This window comes from Eumetopias jubatus, unplaced genomic scaffold (genome assembly GCF_037043125.1).
Source record: "Eumetopias jubatus isolate StellerSeaLion01/CBP00866 unplaced genomic scaffold, mEumJub1_p1.0 scaffold_5, whole genome shotgun sequence".
Taxonomy (NCBI): domain Eukaryota; kingdom Metazoa; phylum Chordata; class Mammalia; order Carnivora; family Otariidae; genus Eumetopias; species Eumetopias jubatus.
The window spans coordinates 17,893,988-17,916,078 of NW_028274811.1; the positions used below are offsets into that span (position 1 = coordinate 17,893,988).

Genomic DNA, 22,091 nt, shown 5'->3' on the forward strand with positions numbered 1-22,091 from the left:
GTATCTTGGGGCACCTGGCTGGCTCGGTAGAGCACGTGACTCTTGATCTTGGGGTTGTCAGTTCGAGCCCCTGTTGGGTGTAGAGATTATTTAAAATCTTAAGAAAAGAAAAGAATTAATGTGTCATAGCTATAGTCCACATGAGAAGTAAAAAACTGCCAAGCTTGTAAAAAGATACGAAAAGATTGATAAACTTTTGAATTTTTAGTATTTAGTAATATTTAGGTTCTTAGGAAGTTCTACCTGTATTCAAGTTCTGTGTTGCATAATTTGGCTAATTATAGTTCATTTAAAGTAATTTTTCCTTTGAATTATTACGTGGTTAGGAACATTATTAAATACAACAAAAAATTAGGTTTGCGCTTTCTCCTTTAATTTTGTATAATTGATTTTGACTTCAGTGCATAATAGTATTAGTCATTTATTGAGTTGACTGTATACTTAAAGTCTGATGTATTTCCTCTACCCTTTTTTAGAGTACTTGACACATTTCCTGTCGTTTTGAAGACTTGTCTTCAAAGACACAGAGTAAAAAGAGGAATGAATGGGAGGATCCCAATCCTAGAATCTTAACATTTATTCCTTATTTGCTATGCTGAAAATTGAGAAAATGAATTTGAAACTCTCTTAAAGCCCAACTTTTAGAACAGAAGTTGGTAACCACCTAGACATAAAAATTTTCTAACTTCATAGGTTTTTTTGGTTTGTTATTTTAATTGAATTTTGGACTAGTATATTTATCTCCAGGAAACACATTATTTTTTAACCTATTTTTTAAGACACCTTATTTCTGGGTTTTAGTTATAATTTGTTTACATTTTAAGAAAATGCCACAGAAAAAAAGGTTTGAACAATTTACAGTAAGAAAGCTAAAGAATATGCAACTTAATATTAGGGAGGACTTAAAGGATGAGATTATGTCTGTGAGAATTGCAGTTACTCAGGAAAAGGATTTAAACTGCATCAAGAGAAGTTTAGGTTAGGGGCGCCTGGGTGGCTCAGTCGTTAAGCGTCTGCCTTCGGCTCAGGTCCTGATCCCAGGGTCCTGGGATCGAGCCCCGCATCGGGCTCCCTGCTCAGCGGGAAGCCTGCTTCTCCCTCTGACCCTCCCCCTGCTTGTGTTCCCTCTCTCGCTGTGTCTCTCAAATAAATAAATAAAATCTTTAAAAAAAAAAAAAAGAAGTTTAGGTTAGGCATTAGAATTGTTTATGTTATGAAAGAAGTCATAGACTGAATGTTTTTAAGAGTAAAGGGTAGATAATGTTTGGTTTTGATTTTGCTTAGTTCTTCTTGAAAGTGTAACCATGACCCTTTGAGAAACCTTTCAAGTCCTATTTTTCTATGAGTAAATTTGAAATATTTCAGATGGCATCCTTGATAAGGAACTTAATGAAGATTTATTGTACCTAGGGCATATAATTTGATTCTACATTCACCTTTCTTGCAACTTGAGTGCATTGCATAGTACTTACCATAACATTATGCAATATGAAACATTGAGGAGAGTTGTAAAGAAATACTGAGACTTAACCTGCTAGATATTTGAAAGTAGTTTCTTCAGTGATAAATGTTACTTCTTAAATGCTACCTTAGTGGACTTTGCAGGTTAAAAAAAAGGAAACCGTGTAATAGGGAGAAAGTCATTTTGCCTTAAAAATCATGACTAAAGAAAATTTAGGTGTAAAGGTCTAGAAGCAGAGGAATTGGAATGCTTTTTCTAAAGGCAGGTTTCTTAAAATTTAAAAATTAGAGAATAGGCTTATCTGTGGGATACCTAACCTAGTTGAGTCTGGTAGGACAGGGAAGTATTTTTCTTTGTATATACTACGTATATACTATAACTATTTACGTATTTATTTGTTGGTTCCACTCAGAAAATCTAGATGACTGTCTTGAGTGAAAGGATGAACATCTAGTAATAAAATACAGGAAGAGAAAGGGAATGGTTAAGAAAGCTACTCTCCTGGGCACACTCACTAAAGTAAGCAGAAACTGCTTGTAGGAAGAATGTCCCTAAGACTTGAGAGTGCTTCACGTTTTACCTTAAGACCATATTGAGTTTATATCATAGGTAAGGATACAGTTCTGCAAATATAAACAGAAGTATAGAGTTGCATGAAAGGGATTTAGCATCCTTTTTTTGTTGAAGCCTGTACTCCACTACACACTCTATACCATGTGACTTTGGGCAGGTTATTGAACTTAAATACATTTTTACTTACCTTATGATGTGTCAGGATTGTGTTCACTCCAACCACCCAAAAATTCCACTGGCTTGGCCTAAACAGTTAGCATAGGTTAATTAGTCTACTCTTTTGTATCAGGAAGTACTTAGGATTATCCAGTTCATCAGGAAATCTTGTTGCTTCTTTCTGATATCTGTAATACAGCCATTTCTCACCAATACAATACTAGTCCAAATATTGGAATTAACTGCAGTAGGCTCCTAATTGGCCTCTTTGTTTCCATCCTTGAACCTCTACTTTTTTAATACAGCAATAAGAGTCATCCTTTTAAAATATAAATCAGATAATAATGCCCCCTTCCCCATTTCACTCAGTAAAAGCCAGAGTCCTTATAGTGGCCTACAGAACTTCACATGACAGGCACTGCTCACTCTGTTACCTCCTTGATCTCATACGCTCCTTGATCACTCTGTTCCAGACCACGCTGATGTTTTGCTGCTCCTCACAGATCCTAGGCATTTTCCCACCTTAAGAGTTTTTTCACTGGCCTCTCCCATTGCTTGAAAGCTTTTGTCCCCAGGTATCTGCATTGCTAATTCTCTTGTCTCTTTTAAGTTCGTGTGTTCAAGTGTCCTCTTTCCAGTGAAGTCTTTTTCTGATGATTGGCTTCATTCTTACCTGTTCTCTTTGAATTGCCACCAGCCATACCTTATATACTTGATCACATTTGCTCTACTGTTCTATCCTTTCTTTTTCTACAGCATCTGCCAACTTGTTACATAGTATATAATTTATGTGTTTATTGTATTTATAGTTTATTATCAGTCTTCTCTTACTAAAATACAGTTTCTACTGATAGACCGAGTGTTCAGAACAGAAAATGACATTTAGTAAATGCTTAATAAATATTTGCTGAAGGAACAAATGAATGTCATCAAAGATGAGGCTTTTTCTGCCTTTCTGTTCTCTCATTGTTAGCACATGTGTTTAAGTTTCAAGCAAGAGAAATATTTTTAACTTTGTTCCTCTGAATTTTGTATAACCTGCTTTATTTTGTTTTATTTTCAATGAGTAAATAGGAGCTTAAAACCCTCAGTGATTCTTTCCTTGGAGCAAATGTGAAAAACAACTACAGCTGACTACCTCTCGTTGAGTGTGATACTAACTTTTCATCATTTCCTTTATGTCTTCCATTTCTTTCTTCCTTCTAGTGTTTCTCTTCCTCCCCATGCCTCTTTTCATGTTTCTTCCTATATTTTCCTTTTTATTCTGCGTCCATCCTTTATATATCTATAACCTCTCTGACCTTACTACTGAAATGGTGAGTAACAAATACTCATTAATTTAAAATCTATCTTAGGATATGCACCATCACTCATCATCAGGGAATTGCAGATTAAAACTACAGTGAGATATCACCACACCTGTTAGAATGGCTAAAATCAAAAACACAAACAAGTGTGGACAAGAATGTGAAGAAAAAGGAACCCTCTTACACTGTTGGTAGGAATGCAAACTGGTACAGCCACTCTGGAAAACAGTATGAAATTTCCTCCAAAAATTAAAATAGAACTACCCGATGATCCAGGAATTGCACTATTAGGTGTTTACCCAAAGAATACAGACCCTAATTCGGAGGGATGCAAGCACCCCTATGTTTATTGCAGCATTATTTACAATAGTCACATTATGGAATTAGCCCAAGTATCCATGGATAGATGAGTGGATAAAGAAGGGTGGGTGTGTGTGTGTGTGTGTGTGTGTGTGTGTGTGTGTGTGTGTGTGTGTGTGTGTGTTTAAAATGGAATATTACTCTGCCTTTAAAAAGAATGAAATCCTCCATTTGTAGTGATGTGGTTGGAGCCAGAGTGTTATGCTAAGCGAAATTAAGTCAGCCAAAGACAAATACCATATGATTTCACTTTATGTGGAATTTAAGAAACAAAACAAGTAAGGGGGGAGGGAAAAGAGAGAGACAAACCAAGAAACAGACTCTTAACTATAGAGAACAAACCGATGCATACCACGGGGGTGTGGATGGGCTGATGGGTTAAATAAGTGATGGGAATTAAGCAGTGCACTTGTCCTGATGAATATGGAAGTATTGAATCACTGAATTGTACACCTGATACTAATATTACACTCTTTGTTAGCAGAGGTGTGGTAGTTGGGGGAATGGGTGAAATAGGTGATGGGAATTACAGAGGACACTTAACTATGATGAACACTGGGTAATGTAGAGAATTGTTGAATCATTATATTATACACCTGGAAGTATTATAACACTGTATGTAAACTATAATGGAATTAGAATTAAAAACTTAATGAAAAAAGTGAAAAAATAGACATCTTTATGAACATAAGGATTATGAAGATGAAGGATAGTTTCATGGCTCGTAAGAAATACTGAAATTGATAATGGTATTAAGATTGTGAAGGGAGAAAAAAATGCAGATCCGTTCCTTTAATTGTCTGATTTAAAAACACACCACTTACAAAAGGAATTTTCATATAAAATGTGCTATTGAGAAAAACAAAGTAGACATACTAGGTACAACCAATTCGAAGAACAAAGTTCCATTGAATGTGATAGTACTTTGCAAAGCAAAGTAGTGGCCATTGTAATATTAAAAAATAACATTATAGTACATCTATATGATAGAATTTCATGTGGTAAATAAAAATGGCATTAGAGAATAATATTTAATGCTACAGAAAGGTATCTACAACTTACTGTTTTGTGTAAAAGGGTACATGACTACAGGCAGCATAATGGTGTAATATTTTTGTTAAAACCAAAGCCTCTGAGTTTGTGTGTGTACATACTCACACTCTTAGAAAAAACATTAAAAGGTAATTATCTCTGGAACAAAAAATCTTTTATGTTTCTGGTCTTAATTTTAACATTATGTAAATATAGTACTTTTAAAGAGTTGGTTGATTGCTGTTTACTTTTGTGTAACCCTTCAGAAGTAAAGTTTTACTGTCTTTTTCTAGAATACCATTTTCCAAAATGATTCCTCAGAATATTAATTTGTGGTAGGGTGAAAAAAGGAAAATCTGTAGACAGTTGAGTCTTGTTTAACATAAAGTTTAACAAAGTTAAACCAGGTTTATTTCCTGCAAAACTTCTCACAGTATTTAACATGCTGCTGCTGTCCATTATGACCCAGAGGAATATGTATGTAATGTATTACAGACTTTATTGATTGTAAAACCATTCTTTTTCCTAGAATACTGCATGAGACTAGTATTCCACGGAACTCACTTTGGAAAGCTGTTTTAGAATATAAGTGGTATTAGGTAATTACATTTAGGTTTGAAATAATTGGGATGTTCCAAGTTTGGGTATGACATGTTTTGTCTTCTATGACAAACAACTTGCTGCTCTCAGCCGTACACAGTCTACACAAGTAAATAACAGTATTGAAGAACTTGAGTGTTAAAATTGCAAATAAAATTCCGGTGGGAAGATACCAACATTGTCTTTTAACACAGAATTAGTGTTCCTGTTGCATCTCGTTTTTAGCCTGATAATATAGGCAGTATATATATTTTTTAAGCCACGGTGTAGTTGTCTTGCACATATCAAATGCTCTATTTCTGTGGTAATATTTTCTTACTAATCAAGGTTAATGACTTGAAGTTTATTTGAATATATAAAAACAGAAGTTAACATGTAAGCCATGATAAAATAGTCATCTTAACCATTGTATAGAATTTGACTATAGAAAGTTACCAGTGTTTTTCTGAAACTTTAGGCGTATTTTATAATCTTATAATGAGGTTAGAAGAAGTTACTGATTAGATTTGTTCTGCAGAAATAGAATAAAGGTATATTAACTTAAGTAAAATACTGTAATTGAAATGCACATGTAATCATTGGGGAAAGAACAGTTTTTTTGAAAAATGGGATTAGATAAGTAAACAAGAATCATTAAATAGTGGACCTTTTTTCTTTTTATGGATGATGGAAATTTGGGCTTTTCTACTTTCTACTACAGGAAAACAAAGTTGGGCTAATAGTGATTAATAATGGTGTTGTGCTTGTCATTTTTATTTTGTGTGGTGTCATATAAGAAAAACATGATTCAAACTTTTAGCAAAACCTTTTTAAAAATAGAATTTTAAAGAAAATTTAGCCCTTGTCAAATAAGGATCAAAACTGATTTGATAATTTAAATCTGCTGACAAGGAAAAAAATTGGTAGTCTTTTCTCCATTTTGGTAATAATAGGAATAATAAAATAGTTGATTGGAATATATACAGTGATATGTGTGTTGGGACTCTGAAATAATAGCTGGGAACATGGTGACTCCACCAAAAGATAAAATTATTCATCAAATTCATATACCCTTTTACAACTCTTAATACTTTGCAGTGTGAAGTTTGGTAAATTATTCACCCTCTCCTGTATCCCCCACCTCCATGACCTACCATGTCTCTTTTTTTTATAATTATGAATTTGCAAAAGATAAAATGCTTTTTAATCCTTAAGTTGCTTTTAATTAAAAGTATAAATAAATTAATGTGAAGGCAGACTGAGGATATTGTTTTATTACCTAATTTTTATTGTTTTATATTTTCTTAAATCTAGGTATCTTCAAAGAACAGTAAAGCATCCAACTTTACTACAGGATCCTGATTTAAGGCAGTTCCTGGAAAGTTCAGAGGTATTATTTCTACCTTAAATTGTCATATGATATGAATGTTCTCATTATTTATGTTTGTTATTTTAATAACTTTTGTAAAAATATATGTTCCATAAATAGTTGGATTAGTAAATGGAATAAAATGATTTTTTTGGCTTAGTGTTCTACTTAGCTTTAATTATTTAAATTACTAGCACAATACCTTCCTGCATTGATAATTATAGGATGATCAGTTTCTTTTTCAGAAATTTTAAACCACATTTAGAAGAATAACTTACAGGTAGTCTAATTCTCAATGCCCAAGTTGTTGCTTTAGGCATTACGTTGAAATAATTTTATTGGGGCCTCCTTTTAGAGACATTTGAATGCGTTCGTATGTCTACATTCTGATATTCTTACTAAGGTTCTGAAATGCAAATGTGTGTCTTAGAAGAACTTAAATTATGACTGTGCTACTCCTTACATTTGAGATGTTTGGTACATTTGGGGCTCGTCACAGTTTGGAGTTTTAATTACTACCCTTTGAACTTTTTTAAAAAATTTATTTGAATCCCAGAATTTTTGAAAAATACAGAATCACACTGTCCTTAACTGAGCATAAGGAGATTTTTCTCAAGACTTTCTTCTTCTTTCCTTATAAACAAGTTTATTTCTGCAAGCAAACAGGTGGCCAATGTTAAAGTACTTGGCAATTTCTTAATATATTTTGACAAACAGTGTGTTGTTCCATCTAAATGTAAACGTGCAGAAGAAAAGCAAATGGAAAGTCTATTTTTTAAGTTTTCCTTTGAGAGTGTACAAGTAGTGTATTTGAGAAATTAGATCTCACTATTGAAATGTGTGAGAGTGAAGAAAATACGACCTTCTTTTTTTCTTTTTCTTTTTTCTTTTGGTGAGGGGGTGCAGTCCCTTTTGTGCCCAGTTAAACCTCCAGGCTTTTAACCGGTTTGTTTGCCCTTATTTGTCATTCAATCCCAGCTGCCTAGAGCAGTTAACACACAGGCTCTGAGTGGAGCAGGAATATTGAGGATGGTGAACAAGGCTGCCGACGCTGTCAACAAAATGACGATCAAGATGAATGAATCGGATGCAGTAAGAGCTGATTTTTCGACTTGAATAATGAGATGAATTAATGAGCCCAACAATTGCATTTTAAAGCTGTACAAGTAGAAAATAGGGTATTAATTTGCTTATTGAGTTTAGTTCTCAGCCACATCAGTTGACTACCATGGTTATACATGGTTAATTTGTTGCTTTAAAATAAGGAATGTGCCTTGCTATTGGTAACCTAATTTACAGTGGTTTGTTCTTGCTAAATTAGCTCCATTTCTCATTTTTTTTTCTTAGTGGTTTGAAGAAAAGCAGCAGCAATTTGAAAATCTGGATCAGCAACTTAGGAAACTTCATGCTAGTGTTGAAGCCTTGGTCTGTCATAGAAAAGGTGTGTTTGCCATGTTATTTATGTGCTAACACTGTAAGTTAATTCAAATATTTTATTTAAGTTTTATTAAAATGAACATTCTGGGGTTACTATAGAAGAGAGAGAGCAGTAGTTTAAGAGAATGTTTTCTGTTTGAATCTTGTTAATGTTTTTTGTTCCACTTTAGCCTCACTTATAGTTGAGAAGTAGAAAAATCCTGAGCTTATAAAAATATATTTTGAATTTTGGATTAAAACTTGTTCATTTGATTAACTCTTTGTTAAACATACTTATACTTTAGTGAGTGAAGATGTCTTATTAGTAAGTGATATAACTAAAAATATCAGATTAAAAATTTGATATTTGAAATTTATCTTTAAAAAATTTTTTGTGTACCTGTATTTCATAGAAAACTCTGAATTATTTTCTTCATTTTTGAACAACCATATTGAAAAGTCTGGGGAGAGGAAGTTTGTTAAAAATTGATAGAAAAATTAAGTTGTAATTTTTTAATTCTATCATGAGATTTTTATTGTTTTTTTAAGAATACAAGGATTTTAGTGTTAGGTTCTTAAAATACTCAATAAGTAATTTTGTAGGTGCCATTACCAGTAATCCGTTTCATTAAAACAATTACAGAAGTTCACCAATACACTCATTATTGAAAGTAGTTTATAACAGCTTTTGCCATTTGTACTCTACCTCTTAGGCAATGGCTTTATGGTTTCTTAGAGAATTTTATGTAATGTAGAGCAGTTTCTAGGCAATGTGTTATTAGTCAATGACATGTATTCTGTAAACATCTGTTTTTCTTTATTCAAAGTATCTGAAATGATAATGTTCAAAAATCTCTTTTAGAAATTTTTAGTATTTCTACTGAGCATTGTTCAAGCATTGTTGTACACCAAGAAAAGAAAGAATAAGATTTCTATAAATTGTATGTATAATTTTACCTGGCTTTTCTCTTATTAGCTAAGTAATATTTTCATTAAAAATTATAGACATTTTCAATTTCAAATAAATGTATAAAGCCAAAAAATATAGTATAAATTGATTGTAAAAGTGTTCCCATTGCTTTCCATATTAAAAATAAATCTTTTAGGGGCGCCTGGGTGGCTCAGTTGATTAAGCGGCTGCCTTCGGCTCAGGTCATGATCCTGGAGTCCTGGGATCGAGCCCTGCGTCGGGCTCCCTGCTCAGCGGGAAGCCTGCTTCTCCCTCTCCTTCTGCCTGCCACTCTGCCTACTTGTGCTCTCTCTCTCTGTCAAATAAAGAAATAAAATCTGTAAAAAAATAAAAAATAAATCTTTTATCTTTTGCAGGAATACACAAAAGCAGTGAGCACTTTAGGAAGAAAGGGGAGGCTGATTATTATATTAAATTATTAAACATAGTTCCTCCCCTGGGAATATAGGCAGTGGTTCTTCTTAATTTTTCTTTAGTGTTCTTCTTAACTTTCAGTAGAGCTCTGAGCAGTTGGCATTTATGCCAAAGGCATTTTAATGACTGCTTGTTTTATGTTAATTATTTCAGAATAATTATTTGAATGATGCACAAACTGATAAAATTTAGAGGGAAGGTAGAAAAACAATCGCAATATTTAAAAACTTTACTAGTGAACACTAAAAGTGAATCCTTTTTTGTTTTCAGAGCTTTCAGCCAACACAGCTGCCTTTGCTAAAAGTGCCGCCATGTTAGGTAACTCAGAGGACCATACTGCTTTATCTAGAGCTTTGTCTCAGCTTGCGGAGGTGGAGGAGAAGATAGACCAGTTACATCAAGAACAAGCTTTTGCTGACTTTTACATGTTTTCAGAACTGCTTAGTGACTACATTCGTCTTATTGCCGCAGTGAAAGTAAGCTTTATTCTGCAATCTTCTTGAGTTCTTCTCACTTTTGTGGTTTGCTTCTAGAAGAATTTGGTTAGCTATAACCAAAAGCTATAACATGTATTTAGGTGTGTAAGTTCCGTGTTCTACCAGTACATGTAATGGTTTCAAGATGATGATTTGTAGCCTAATATTTTCTTTCCACTATGACTCGGACAATACGGTAGATATAATTGATGTTTTTAAGAGATCTAAGAAATGCTAAATAAGATAAAACCAGTACAGATTTACTTACATATTTACATGTATAAGTTTACAACTAACTGGTAGCACTTATTGTTCGTTCTAGCATGAACTGAAACTAGTCATGGGCTTTGTTATCATTAGTAAAGGTATAACAGGAAGCAGAACAAAACCAGAGCTGATTGTTGCATGAATATGTTTAATGGTGGCTTTTAGCATGCTTTTGGACTATAAGCAGACATTCTGTGCATATACTGAAGTGTGTAGTTACTGTGTATTTATAGATGAAATGGGACTAGATTAGATAATAAGTTGTGTTTATCTAGTGGTAATTTTAAGGATAAACAGCTCAGTTTCTGAGTAGTTGGGAAAGTAATCGAGTTAACTAATGAAAATTGGTATTCTACAGGTATCTCCAATATTCAGACAGTTAAACTGCATGTTATTTTATCTATCCTGTGTTTCATAAGGTACTTTAAGATCTTATGGCGTCTTTCAGTTATTGTTACGAGCATTAATTATCATGGGGCGGAGGAACTGGGAATTTACCTTTTATTGAAAGTTATGAGACCTTGTTCCTCGCTTCCTTATGCAAAAATTTTTTTAGCTAAAGTCTATGATCAAATTAGTATTCATCTGCAGTCAGAACATTGATACACTGCATATTTATGATCCCTGTTCTCAAGCTAATGGTGACAATTATTGCTAGAAGGCTCTTAGCACTTCAGAATGGTGATATCTTGGGTTTGGTAAATTACCAGGTTTTCCTGTATTACTCTTTATATTCCTGGTGGTTAATTTTTCTTTTTAGTTATTTAAAGAAGTTAATATAGGGGTGCCTGGTGGCTCAGTTAAGCCTCTGTCTTTAGCTCAGGTCATGATCCCGGGGTCCTGGGGTCGAGCTCCACATCAGGCTCGTTGCTCAGCGGGGAGTCTGCTTCTCCTTCTCCTTCTGTTGGTCCCCTGCTTGTGCTTCTCTCTCTCTCTCTCTCTCTCTCTGTCAAATAAATAAAATCGTTTTAAAAATAGAAGTTAATATAGGTAGCAGTTATTAGAGTATACTTCATTGTATATCAGCAGCTTGTGATAAACAGAAATCCGGTTCACAAATAATGGTTCCTGCTTCTCTCCTACCCACTCTCAACCTCATTCCAGAATTCCCACTAGCATGAGGGCTGCTGTAAAAAAGTAGAGCACCTTTCAAAATAACTATGGGTCCACAAAGGGAAGCTGGGCAGTGTCTGTGAGAAGGAGTAGTGGCTGAGAAGAGCTATCCTGGGAGGACACTCCCTGGTGGGAATGGCCTGCTAGTGTCCTGGGTGATGAGCCCTTGCCTCACCTGGGCCGGCCTCATGCTGCCTAAATCTTCCTACGTATTTTTACATTTTCCGAAATTACACTTGGATTCATGTTTCCCAGCATAACAGTGACACTAAAAGAGGTGCCACGATCAACTGAGTTTGGGAGATAATATACAGTATCCCTGTCTTACAGGTTCACAGAGCGCTAAAATGCTCAGAGCTGTCTACAAGTAAAAAATAAAACATTTAACTTAGGTTAATCCAGAGACTTCCAAATTGATATGAACAGGAGTTCTTTTCCATTTAATATCTTTTTACATAAATGGAATGGAGTTTGGGAAGAAGTGAATTAGTGACTCACTGACTAAAAGGAAGTTAGAGCTGTGCTCAAGCTATACCTTGAGATAGAAAAGCTCTTTTATGTTGGTTTTGTGTGTTCTGCTGAAAACTAACCCAGGTCATCTGCACCACGGAGTTGAGAAATTACGGAATAGCATGACAGGGAATTTTTGTGCTCTTTACGTTTGGTTTGGTTTTTGTTTTAAACTGATTCATTTGTATTTGAAAAAGTGATAAATGGACATAATAAATCTTAGAGCCCAAAAAGGTCAAGTTCTCTATCCAAGACCGCTAGTCTCTCTTAGTCAAATGCTGTTAGATTCTTGTGTCTTTACAGAGTTAGCTACGCATGTGTATGAAGCTAATTTTCTTTTTTCTTCCCATCTCTCTTTTTCTTTCCTCCTCCCTCCCTCCCTCCGTCTCTTCCTTCTTGAAGAAGGAACACACTATATGCGCTGTTCTTTGCCTACTTTTTTCATCTGTTACAGTTTAGAGAGGCGTCCATGCTAGCATATGTTGATATGTTACATTCTTTTTAATGTTTGCATGGTGTTCTGTTAGATAGCATATAAAAGTACCTTAAATTATTTAATCAGTCTAGTTGTAAATATTGTTCTTTGAAAACAACTCTTTGGGCATATAATACCTAGAAGTAGAACTCTACTTTGGCTTGACCAAACAGTATATGAATTTTAAATTTCAATAGATATTCTCATATTACTGTCCAAAGAGATTATCATCAACATACGTGTTCTTTCTTCCACATATGATGATGAAGGTATTTTTTTTGTATACATTTAAAACTCTTGGTTAGGGGCGCCTGGGTGGCTCAGTCGTTAAGCGTTTGCCTTCGGCTCAGGTCATGGTCCCAGGGTCCTGGGATCGAGCCCTGCATCGGGCTCCCTGCTCAGCGGGAAGCCTGCTTCTCCCTCTCCCACTCCCCTTGCTTGTGTTCCCTCTCTCGCTGTGTCTCTCTCTGTCAAATAAATAAATAAAATCTTTTTTTAAAAAGTAAAACTAAAAAAATAATAAATTTCTTTGGTTAGTGTGAATTTAAGCATCTGTACAGATGATAAGCCATTTGTATTTCTTTTTGTATGTATGTATGTGAACTCTTCATGTCCTTTACCCAATTTTCTCTTGTGTTTTGTCTTATATATTTCTAAAAGCTCTTTAATACTACTTAGCTACATATCGAAATACTACATATCGAAAATACTTTACTTTTTTAAAAAATATTTATTTATTTGAGAGAGCAAGCACGTGCCCAAGCACAGTGGGGGGCGGGGGCAGAGGAAGAGGGAGAGAGAAACTCAAAGCAGACTACTTGCTGAGTGCAGAGCCTGACACAAGACTCGATCTCACGACCCTGAGTTCATGACCTGAGCTGAAACCAAGAGTCGGATGCTCAACCAATTGCACCACCCAGGTGTCTGAAAATACTTTTCTGATGATAAATTTGAAACTAAGAGTACTTTGAGAATTAGATGTAGAGCCAAAGCAGGGAAAGAACTAAGACCAATCGAAATTTGGGCCCTAAAGAAAGATAAATTTCAGCCATTTACAATATTACCTATGCCTGGCCTTATGTTCAGGAAACTCCTGCTTTCCTCTTTGTACAGTGCATGGCCTTTCATTTCCAGGACTCCATATTTTGGCTAGCACTGTTACCTAACATATTAAATAGTAAACTCGTTGCATGCATTCTCATGTATTGGCCTTCTGTGAACCACTAGAGTAGGGTCAGGGGTTGAAGATAATGGTTTTCAATGTGTTTAGCACTAGAACTTTTTTTTTTAAGATTTTATTTATTTGAGAGAGAGAGAGCACAAGTAGGCAGGGTGGCAGGCAGAGGGAGAAGCAGACTCCCCGCTGAGCAGGGAGCCTGATGCGGGGCTCCATCCCAGGCCCCGGGGATCATGACCTGAGCCAAAGGCAGACGCTTAACGGCTGAGCCACTCAGGCACCCCTAGCGCTAGAACTCTTAAAAAGAATTAGGGAATCTAAATTCATAAAATATATCAAATATTTTTTAAACCAGCCCAGTAGATGGGCACCCCAAGGAGTTGAAAAGCCTCGTTGTTTGGCTGCAAGTAATCAGCATCCTTTTAGGATTCCAGGAAGCTGAGCCATATACTTTCAGATTCAGTGAATTGGAATGTGATATTAATTAAAATTAAAATTGCAGTGTCTTGATGGGCCAGGAAAAATGTTCCACAACTGCAGACTTGTCTAAGCTAGACCATTTTGCATACAAATGTATAACATAAATTGGCAGGAGAATGGAGGTCCGTAGTGGGTTGTCATTGTAATAAATCTGTTCCTCTTAGAGGAGTGGCTGGTTCTACTAGAGCAGACTAGCATCTTGACATACAGTTATGATCTTTAAGGTGGCATTTTTAGATAAAGTATGGTTTTGATTCTTGGCGTGTGTGTGTGTGTGTGTGTGTGTGTGTGCGCGCGCGCGTGCGTGTTCCAGGGGTGGGTAGGAAAACAAACGAAAAAAAGTTATTTCTTACAGAACTAAGATTGCTTTTTTCTTCCAGAAATAACCTGACTTCTAGTAGTTTTACCTTTATTTTATAGCTCCTCCATCTTTGCCATAATAAACATGTGATGGTTCTGGAATCTTAGGAGTTAATAAATTGGACAGAGACCAAATGAGTTTAAATTAGTGTGTCACCAAAAAAGCCAATTTATTATATATATTGAGAACTTAAGCAAATACTGAAATTAAAGTGCATTTTGGTTACCTTTTGCCCTGTACTGGTACATATTTTAAGTAATCAAATTGTTATTACAGAGGAGTTTATAAACAAGGAACTGATATGGCCCCTTCCCCAAAAGACTAGGAATATAAATCTTAAAATTATTTTTTGGGGTGTGTGTGTGTGTGTGTGTGTGTGTGTAAAGAGTGAGGGGCGAGGATGTGTTTGTTTTAAATGGTAGTGACTTTCTGAATCTAGTTATGGTAGCTGTATTACTTTTATTTTTGTGGTTTTGTCCCAAGTTAATATGGCTGAGGCAAAATTAATTTATAATAACAAATGTCTTAAGGAAAATGTTGTCTCGTAACTATAAGAAAAGCAAAGGGGACAGTAAGATATACTTAGTAATGTGAGAAGAAAAAGTGGAATTTAAGTACTGGTAGATAAGGTGCTTTGATTTATCAGTTTGCCCAGGACATCTTTTATCCTGGTGAATATGAAATATGTACAGTTTTCGGAAAAAATACTTTGGTTTCTGGTGGATTTGAAGTTTTCAGTGCTATTGTCCACATTTTTAAAATACACAATATGATATGAATGCAATCTGATTATGGTCTTTTTCCATGTTACTAAGTTGTTATTTGCACCTTTAGTAGAAATCTCGAGTTAATCACCTCTAACATGTATGTGTGTGTTTAGAAGTCATCCATAATAGTACCTGCTAATTACTGAACATCTGCTAGGTTCAGTCACTGCTACATATTTTTCATTTTATTTCCAATCCACTAATACAGATCTCATTTTCATCCTTTTGTATTTGGGGAAGCTATGGCTTATAGAAATTAATTTATCCAGGTTCATAGAGTGACAGAGCTAGTATTTGAATACAAATTTGATTTGTTCCAAAGCCTACATTGTTTTTAAAGATTTTTTTTTTTTTGAGAGGAGTGAGCGAGAGAGAGAGAGCGAGAGAGAGAGAGCATGAGTTGGTGGAGGGAGACGGAAAAGCAGAGCCCCCGCGGAGCAGGGAGCCCGACGTGGGGCTCACTCCCAGGACCCTGGGATCATGACCTGAGCTGAAGGCAGACGCCCCAAAAGCCTACATTTTTAAAATAAACTATCTCCATAGTTTTCTCTTCAGCAAGTCCCTGTAAGAACATGTATTTATTTACTGTTTCTTGATCCAAAAAGTTCTTTGTTTGGAATAATGAAAATGACTCTGGTTTAGTGCTTTCTGCTTCTTTACCCCGTTTATTAACGCTTGCCTCACTTGTTCAGTTAGCAAGTACTGACATAATACCCGTGTCCCCAGCATCAGACTAGGAAAGGAATTACTACTGAATTTCCCCCATCCTGTCCATCCCCTTTTCTCCTGGAATTCTGATTGCTCTCATGTTCGTATTTCATTTCTTCCATCAACCTGCTCTTGTTTTGCTAAACCCTGTGAAAGGACTAGTGGATTTGGTTGACCTGGTCTGTTATGGTCTTTTTGTCCAGTTCTTCATTTGGTCCTGCCTCCTAGTCAGGTGGGGGTGTGTTTGTTTACGCACACAGACGCACGCACAAGCACCCCTGCTCCTTTGCCCTGCTCATTTTGTATAGGTCTAGCTCTCCTTTTTTCCTTTTCTTTCTTTCTTTCTTTTTTTTTTTTTGAATTGTGTTATATCTTTACTTTGTTTTATTTGCTGTTGGTCATCTCTTCCACATTTTTCTTCACTTCCTGTTGTCTTACAGGTTTTCTCATTTTATTTTGGCAATTTCTGGCCTGTTTCCAACACTTAAATCTGCTTTCGATATTATTTAGTAGGAAAACTTACAGTGTAGTTATGATACCAGCTTTTTCTTATTGATCTTTCTTCAAAGCATAAAACTCTGTTAGAAATCCTATCATAAGTCAAATATAAAACCCAAAAGGCTAGTAAAATGCATCTTGTATGTGGTTTTTGTTTATTCAGAGCTGTTCTGTTTCATCCGGTCACAGGAGCCTTTTTTAATTCTTGTTTTTAAGCAAATGAAAATGGACGTTTCTTTTATATCGGCATGTTTATTTTCATTATCCCGGTATATGAGAATAGTGTGTAAAATACTTGTTTTTTTGTGTTTGTTTTCAGTTTCACAGCACTTCTAGTATTTTGAAAGTATTTCAGTGTTAACTGTCACTTACTAGCATTATGTCATTCACTTATAGGGTGTGTTTGACCATCGAATGAAGTGCTGGCAGAAATGGGAAGATGCTCAAATTACTTTGCTCAAAAAACGTGAAACTGAGGCAAAAATGATGGTTGCTAATAAACCAGATAAAATACAGCAAGCTAAAAATGAAATAAGAGAGGTGATTAATATAAAATGCTTTACTTATCGCTTTACTCAGATTTTGCATGAGTCATTCATATATACATAATTTTTCATACATTTTTTTCTGAACCATTTAACACTAGCCATTTTTCCATAATTTTATGAACTGTTAGAATTACTTTAACATTTTGATCATCATTAAAATCTCCAGTGCCCTTTGTTATTTCCATGTGATTATGGAACAGATAAAGAAGCACACAAGGAAAAGATTTAAATTAACCTTTAATTTAATAATTACACAGTTCTTTTGAGATGGTCAGTTTGATTTCAGATAATTACTTATTTTGTATCTAAGAATAGTTTTAGAGCATAGATTTGCCCCACATTTAGCTTTCCAAGCAATATTATCCCCCATATATATGTACTATATATGGTATTTTAGTAAATTTGTATAAGTTATAATTATTATAATTTATACACTTTTTTTGCCATGCTTCAATAAGGAAATTGAAGAGGTAGGACAACCTTTATGTTACTAAAAGTAAATGTACCTGCTCTTTGAAGAGTATGTACCACTGTTTTGGTTACATGGTGGGAAAATATCATTTCATTGCTTTAAGTTTCAGTTATTTTATTTTAGCTACTCCATTGGCCACTAATCACAATGTTTTGTTGTTTCTGTACTGAGCTTTATGTTTACCAGTAGGTCTTCAGTAGACCATAATTCCACTTTTTTTTTTAAATCCGAACATTTACTATTAAAAAATGTTTTTAAATGTTTGTCGTATGGTTTTCTTAAAGTATTTCCATGGGCATATAAATTGTGGTGAACATGTATTCTTGAACTTGGCAGAATGTTGATACATTATGGAATACTTAATGATATCAAAAGGAAATGATAAAACTACCCCAACACTGCTAAATTGATAGTGAATTTTATACTCAAAATCTTTTCATCTGTCTTAGTTGTATTTAATTAAGCTGTGGAGATTGTAATTGATTTAATCTTGAGTATATCTGACAGTGAAATATTAATGAAAATTAAGCTGATAGGCATTTCTAGTACTGAAAAGTTAAATAAAAGTTTGAATGATCCTAAATTGGGCTTTGCCATTATTGAGCTTCCTCAGGGTTTACACACATTAAGTCAGTGATTGTGACAGCTAGTTCTATAATATTTTCCTTACAGGAATTAAAAATATGTGCATTTTTGTTTGTTTCTGTTAGTGGGAGGCAAAAGTACAACAAGGAGAAAGAGATTTTGAACAGATCTCTAAAACAATTCGAAAAGAAGTGGGAAGATTTGAGGCGAGTATAATGACGTCATTTTTGCTGTGATTTTGTAGTAAACTCAAATTTAGTTTTGTACTGATAGACTTTCTTCTTTATTGTACTACAGAAAGAACGAGTGAAAGATTTTAAAACTGTTATTATCAAGTACTTAGAATCATTAGTACAAACACAGCAACAGGTAAGCTAATTTTTTTTATAACTTAACAAACTTCTAGAACTTTTTGGTATACTTTTTCATTTTAAAGATGTCAGTGAAAGGAGTTTTTAGGGTGCCTGGGTGTCTCAGTCGGTTGAGCGGCTGCCTTTGGCTCAGGTCATGATCCCAGGGTCCTGGGATCGAGCCCCACATCGGGCTCCCTGCTCCACAGGAAGCCTGCTTCTCCCTCTCCCTCTGCCTGCCGCTCTGCCTGCTTATGCTCTCTCTCTGTCAGGTGAATAAAATATTTTTTAAAAAAAGGAATTTTTAAACTTAACGGAGTAAGAAATGGAGTAAACTGATAAGCACAGAGGAAAACATGGTAGTTAAATTGGAAATTCTCAGGTGGGTTTTGCCTCTGCTCCTGAACTCCAGTTGGGATACATTTTTCCCAGATTATGGCAAGGAGAAACTTGCTGAATAGCGTTTCCCTTTTTCTGTCTTCCTAGTTTTATTTCCCTAGTGATCACACCTGTTTGAGTAAATTCTTCAGTAAGTTCTTGTCCATAACAGAACTTAAATTAAGAACTGGCTTTTTTTTTAAGGCTGGGGTGGGGGTTGTATTCTGATTTTTGTTTTATTTTGTGTATAGTTGATGGTGATGGTATGCTACAGATGGCATTTGTCTCCTTAACTAGAGTACAGAAGACCATGGATTGTAATTAAAGTCTGTAACAAGATAATAGTATGCTTTAATATAAATTTGAGTAATCAAATTATTTAATGTCTTGAATAGAAGAATTTCTTTGGCTTTAAAATATGTGGATTAGGAACTTGCTTATGTAATATATAATACATTGATTTTTAATTGAGAGATGACATTATACCTTCAAATTATATTTAGTCTTTAAATACTTCATTAAAAAATAATTTATATGAATTTGTTTTTAAATGAATTGTTTTAAATGTAACTTTAGTTTATACTTTCGCTAATTCTATGGACTATGGAAGAAACACTGAAGCAAATTCCTTCTACTCTCAAAAGAAGACCACATGTCCCTTTCTTGCAATACTTTTTTTCTCCCACCTTTTTTTTTATTGTTTTTGGCTAGAGTAACATAAAATGTGAATATCCTCTGAATTAGGGTATATTAAAATTTTATATTGGAAAGGTTCGTTGCAATTTTATTATTTAAGATAGTCTCATTTAATTTACATTAACAGTCTGTTTCTATATACAATTTTGCATAAACAAAGAAAATCTTAAGTTATAAGGTTTTTTAAAAATTTTATCGTTTCCATCAAAAACTGAAATAAGCCAGTAGTAATTAATTTATACATGAATTATATTGACAGACTTCAGATAGGGAAATTTAAATGATCCCTCATAGAACTAGACTTTAGTAAATGTTAACCATTGTTAGTTACTCATAGAGACATTTTTATATGCTGGACGGAATATATGCATGTAAATGACAAAAAGGTAATTAGAATATCTTTGGTTATGATCCGCAGCTGATAAAATACTGGGAGGCATTCTTGCCTGAAGCCAAAGCCATTGCCTAGCGAGAAGATTTCTGTTATGAAGATCTTGGATGTTTGTTCCAGTTATGCTGAATTCCACAGTGAAATCATTTAAAACCATCTAAATAAACCACTCTATATTTTATGAATTACATGTGGTTTTTTATATACATATATGTGTATATATACTCTGACATTTTATTACAAGCTGCATGTCCTGACCCTCTCTGAACTAAGCGGACTGTGGCATGACATTCTGCAGTACTTTGCTGAATTGAACACTATTGTGTCTTAAATACTTGCACTAAAAAGTGCACTGCAAGGCCAGAAAATTTTACAGTATTTTTTCTTTACAATACATTCTGTAGTGTGTTCGCCCTCTTTATGAAGTGAATTATCAATGCATTAATGTTCACTTATACATTCCTGTACAGAAATTATGATTTCGTGATTACAGTAATAAAATATTTCTTGTGAAGTATTAGTAACAAATTATTTGGGTATGTAAACATGTTAGAGATCTTTTAACAGCATTTTTAATCACAAGAAATTCTTGTTGCTAGATATACATAGGTGATGCTGTTATCCATTATTTTCTTTTTTAGTTGACAGAAAAAGCTGAACTCTTTCGCTATAAATGACTAAATGAAGGTTAAGTTCTCTTCTGAAATCATCATAAACCAAAGAACATTTATCTTTTGATTCTACTCTGGGAAATGCTCTTGTCTCGAGTAAAGGAGAGAATGAATACTTCCCTTGTTTTACTCTCATCCCTATTACCAGTGTCCAATTTAGGAATTAGGAAAAAATGTATTTTTGTGCTTCTGTTACAAGTCCTGTGATTTTGCTCCTCTTCTATCTTCAAGGTCCTAGACTTGTGTGTATTTAATTTATTCTTTGCCTTTTCTGTTTTTCATTTTAAACTTAAGGTTAGATCATCTATGGTCGTAACTAATAATGAATGGTACCATGCTAAAATTCCCCATGATTTGGTGAATAACCAAGGATAACATAAAGCACATTTGAAGTAAAATGAAATTTGTCTTTGGCACCCTTCTTACTGATACTGTATCTTGTTCAGATGGCTGTTACCTAATCCTTGATGCTAACGAAAGTTTAAGTTATGACTGGCATCAGAGTTTGCATTTTTTGAAGTGTTCTTCAAGATGCCCCTCTTAAGCTTACCAGCTCCACCTCCCAGAGCAGTCACATATGGTTATGTGTAACTGAGTCCTCTCTAGCACTTATTGGATACAACAAATACATCAGTATTCTCAGGATATGTTTGCTTCTGCTTGTTTTAGCTGAAGTGTTAAGCCTACTGTAGGCATTACTGATTTTTAGACTCCTAGAACTCAGAAGAGTACCTAACACATAATAGGTTACTAAGAAAAACTTGATGAACAGGAAAAGAAGATCCGGAAAGATGCAAAATAATATATGCTCCCTCAAGAAGAAGAAACTGGAGCAGAAATAGGACTTCTGTTGCTTCTGTTAGAGATAACTTAGAAACTTTTGAGAAGTGAGCAATTCATAGTAATATATATCACATGCTATCTTGTCCCATTAATACTGAGCAAAACCTACAACGATGTTTTACTATTAACCTCGTTACATTACTTCCAAAGATACAGTTAATACAGTAGATTAATAACTTAGTTATTCCAGTCAAAATCTTCCATTCCTCTCTGGTATGTTCATTAGAATATTCAGCACCTCCAAATAAAATAATAAATATTTCCATTCTTCATCAAGCCAAAGAGAGTAACAGAGGCTGACCCCGTTCCAGTGTTCATTCCTCTTGACAGTCTTCACTGAAAAAGGAATCTGTTGGAAATATCAAGTAAATTATATGAGCCTCTGATACCTACCAACCTTTTTAGTATCTTCAACACTCAGCCCACCTCCACCTATCAATGTTAACATCTATTCATGTTACTGAAATACTTTCACTCCAGTAAATAGAACAAGGGCATTAATGGTGCTGATAACATAGTCTTGTATAGAGCTAAATTTTTTTTTTCTTAAATCAGATAAAGAAGGACTAAGCCTATTACGTGGGACAAGCTGAATCTGGAGTCAGCATACACGCGTTCAGTCTTCTGTCACTTTGTAACTACGTGACTTTGGCCTTATCACATAAAACTCATCTGTAAAACAAGGGT

At 34.6% G+C, this 22,091-nt stretch overlaps 1 protein-coding gene across 2 annotated transcripts in view; it reads left to right on the plus strand.

Moving 5' to 3' along the window:
* SNX2 (sorting nexin 2) overlaps window positions 1-20,964 on the plus strand; it is a 46,525-nt gene extending 25,561 nt beyond the window's left edge. The window contains exons 8-15 of one of the 2 annotated variants that reach the window (XM_028103518.2): window positions 6,784-6,859; window positions 7,817-7,930; window positions 8,186-8,279; window positions 9,909-10,114; window positions 16,867-17,010; window positions 18,201-18,281; window positions 18,373-18,444; window positions 19,918-20,964. In XM_028103518.2, the coding sequence (XP_027959319.1) occupies window positions 6,784-6,859; window positions 7,817-7,930; window positions 8,186-8,279; window positions 9,909-10,114; window positions 16,867-17,010; window positions 18,201-18,281; window positions 18,373-18,444; window positions 19,918-19,968 (838 nt within the window). In that variant the 3' untranslated portion in view covers window positions 19,969-20,964. The remainder of the gene's footprint in view (window positions 1-6,783; window positions 6,860-7,816; window positions 7,931-8,185; window positions 8,280-9,908; window positions 10,115-16,866; window positions 17,011-18,200; window positions 18,282-18,372; window positions 18,445-19,917) is intronic. The other variant, XM_088023241.1, reaches the window with a different exon arrangement.
* Window positions 20,965-22,091: the final 1,127 nt, after the last annotated feature.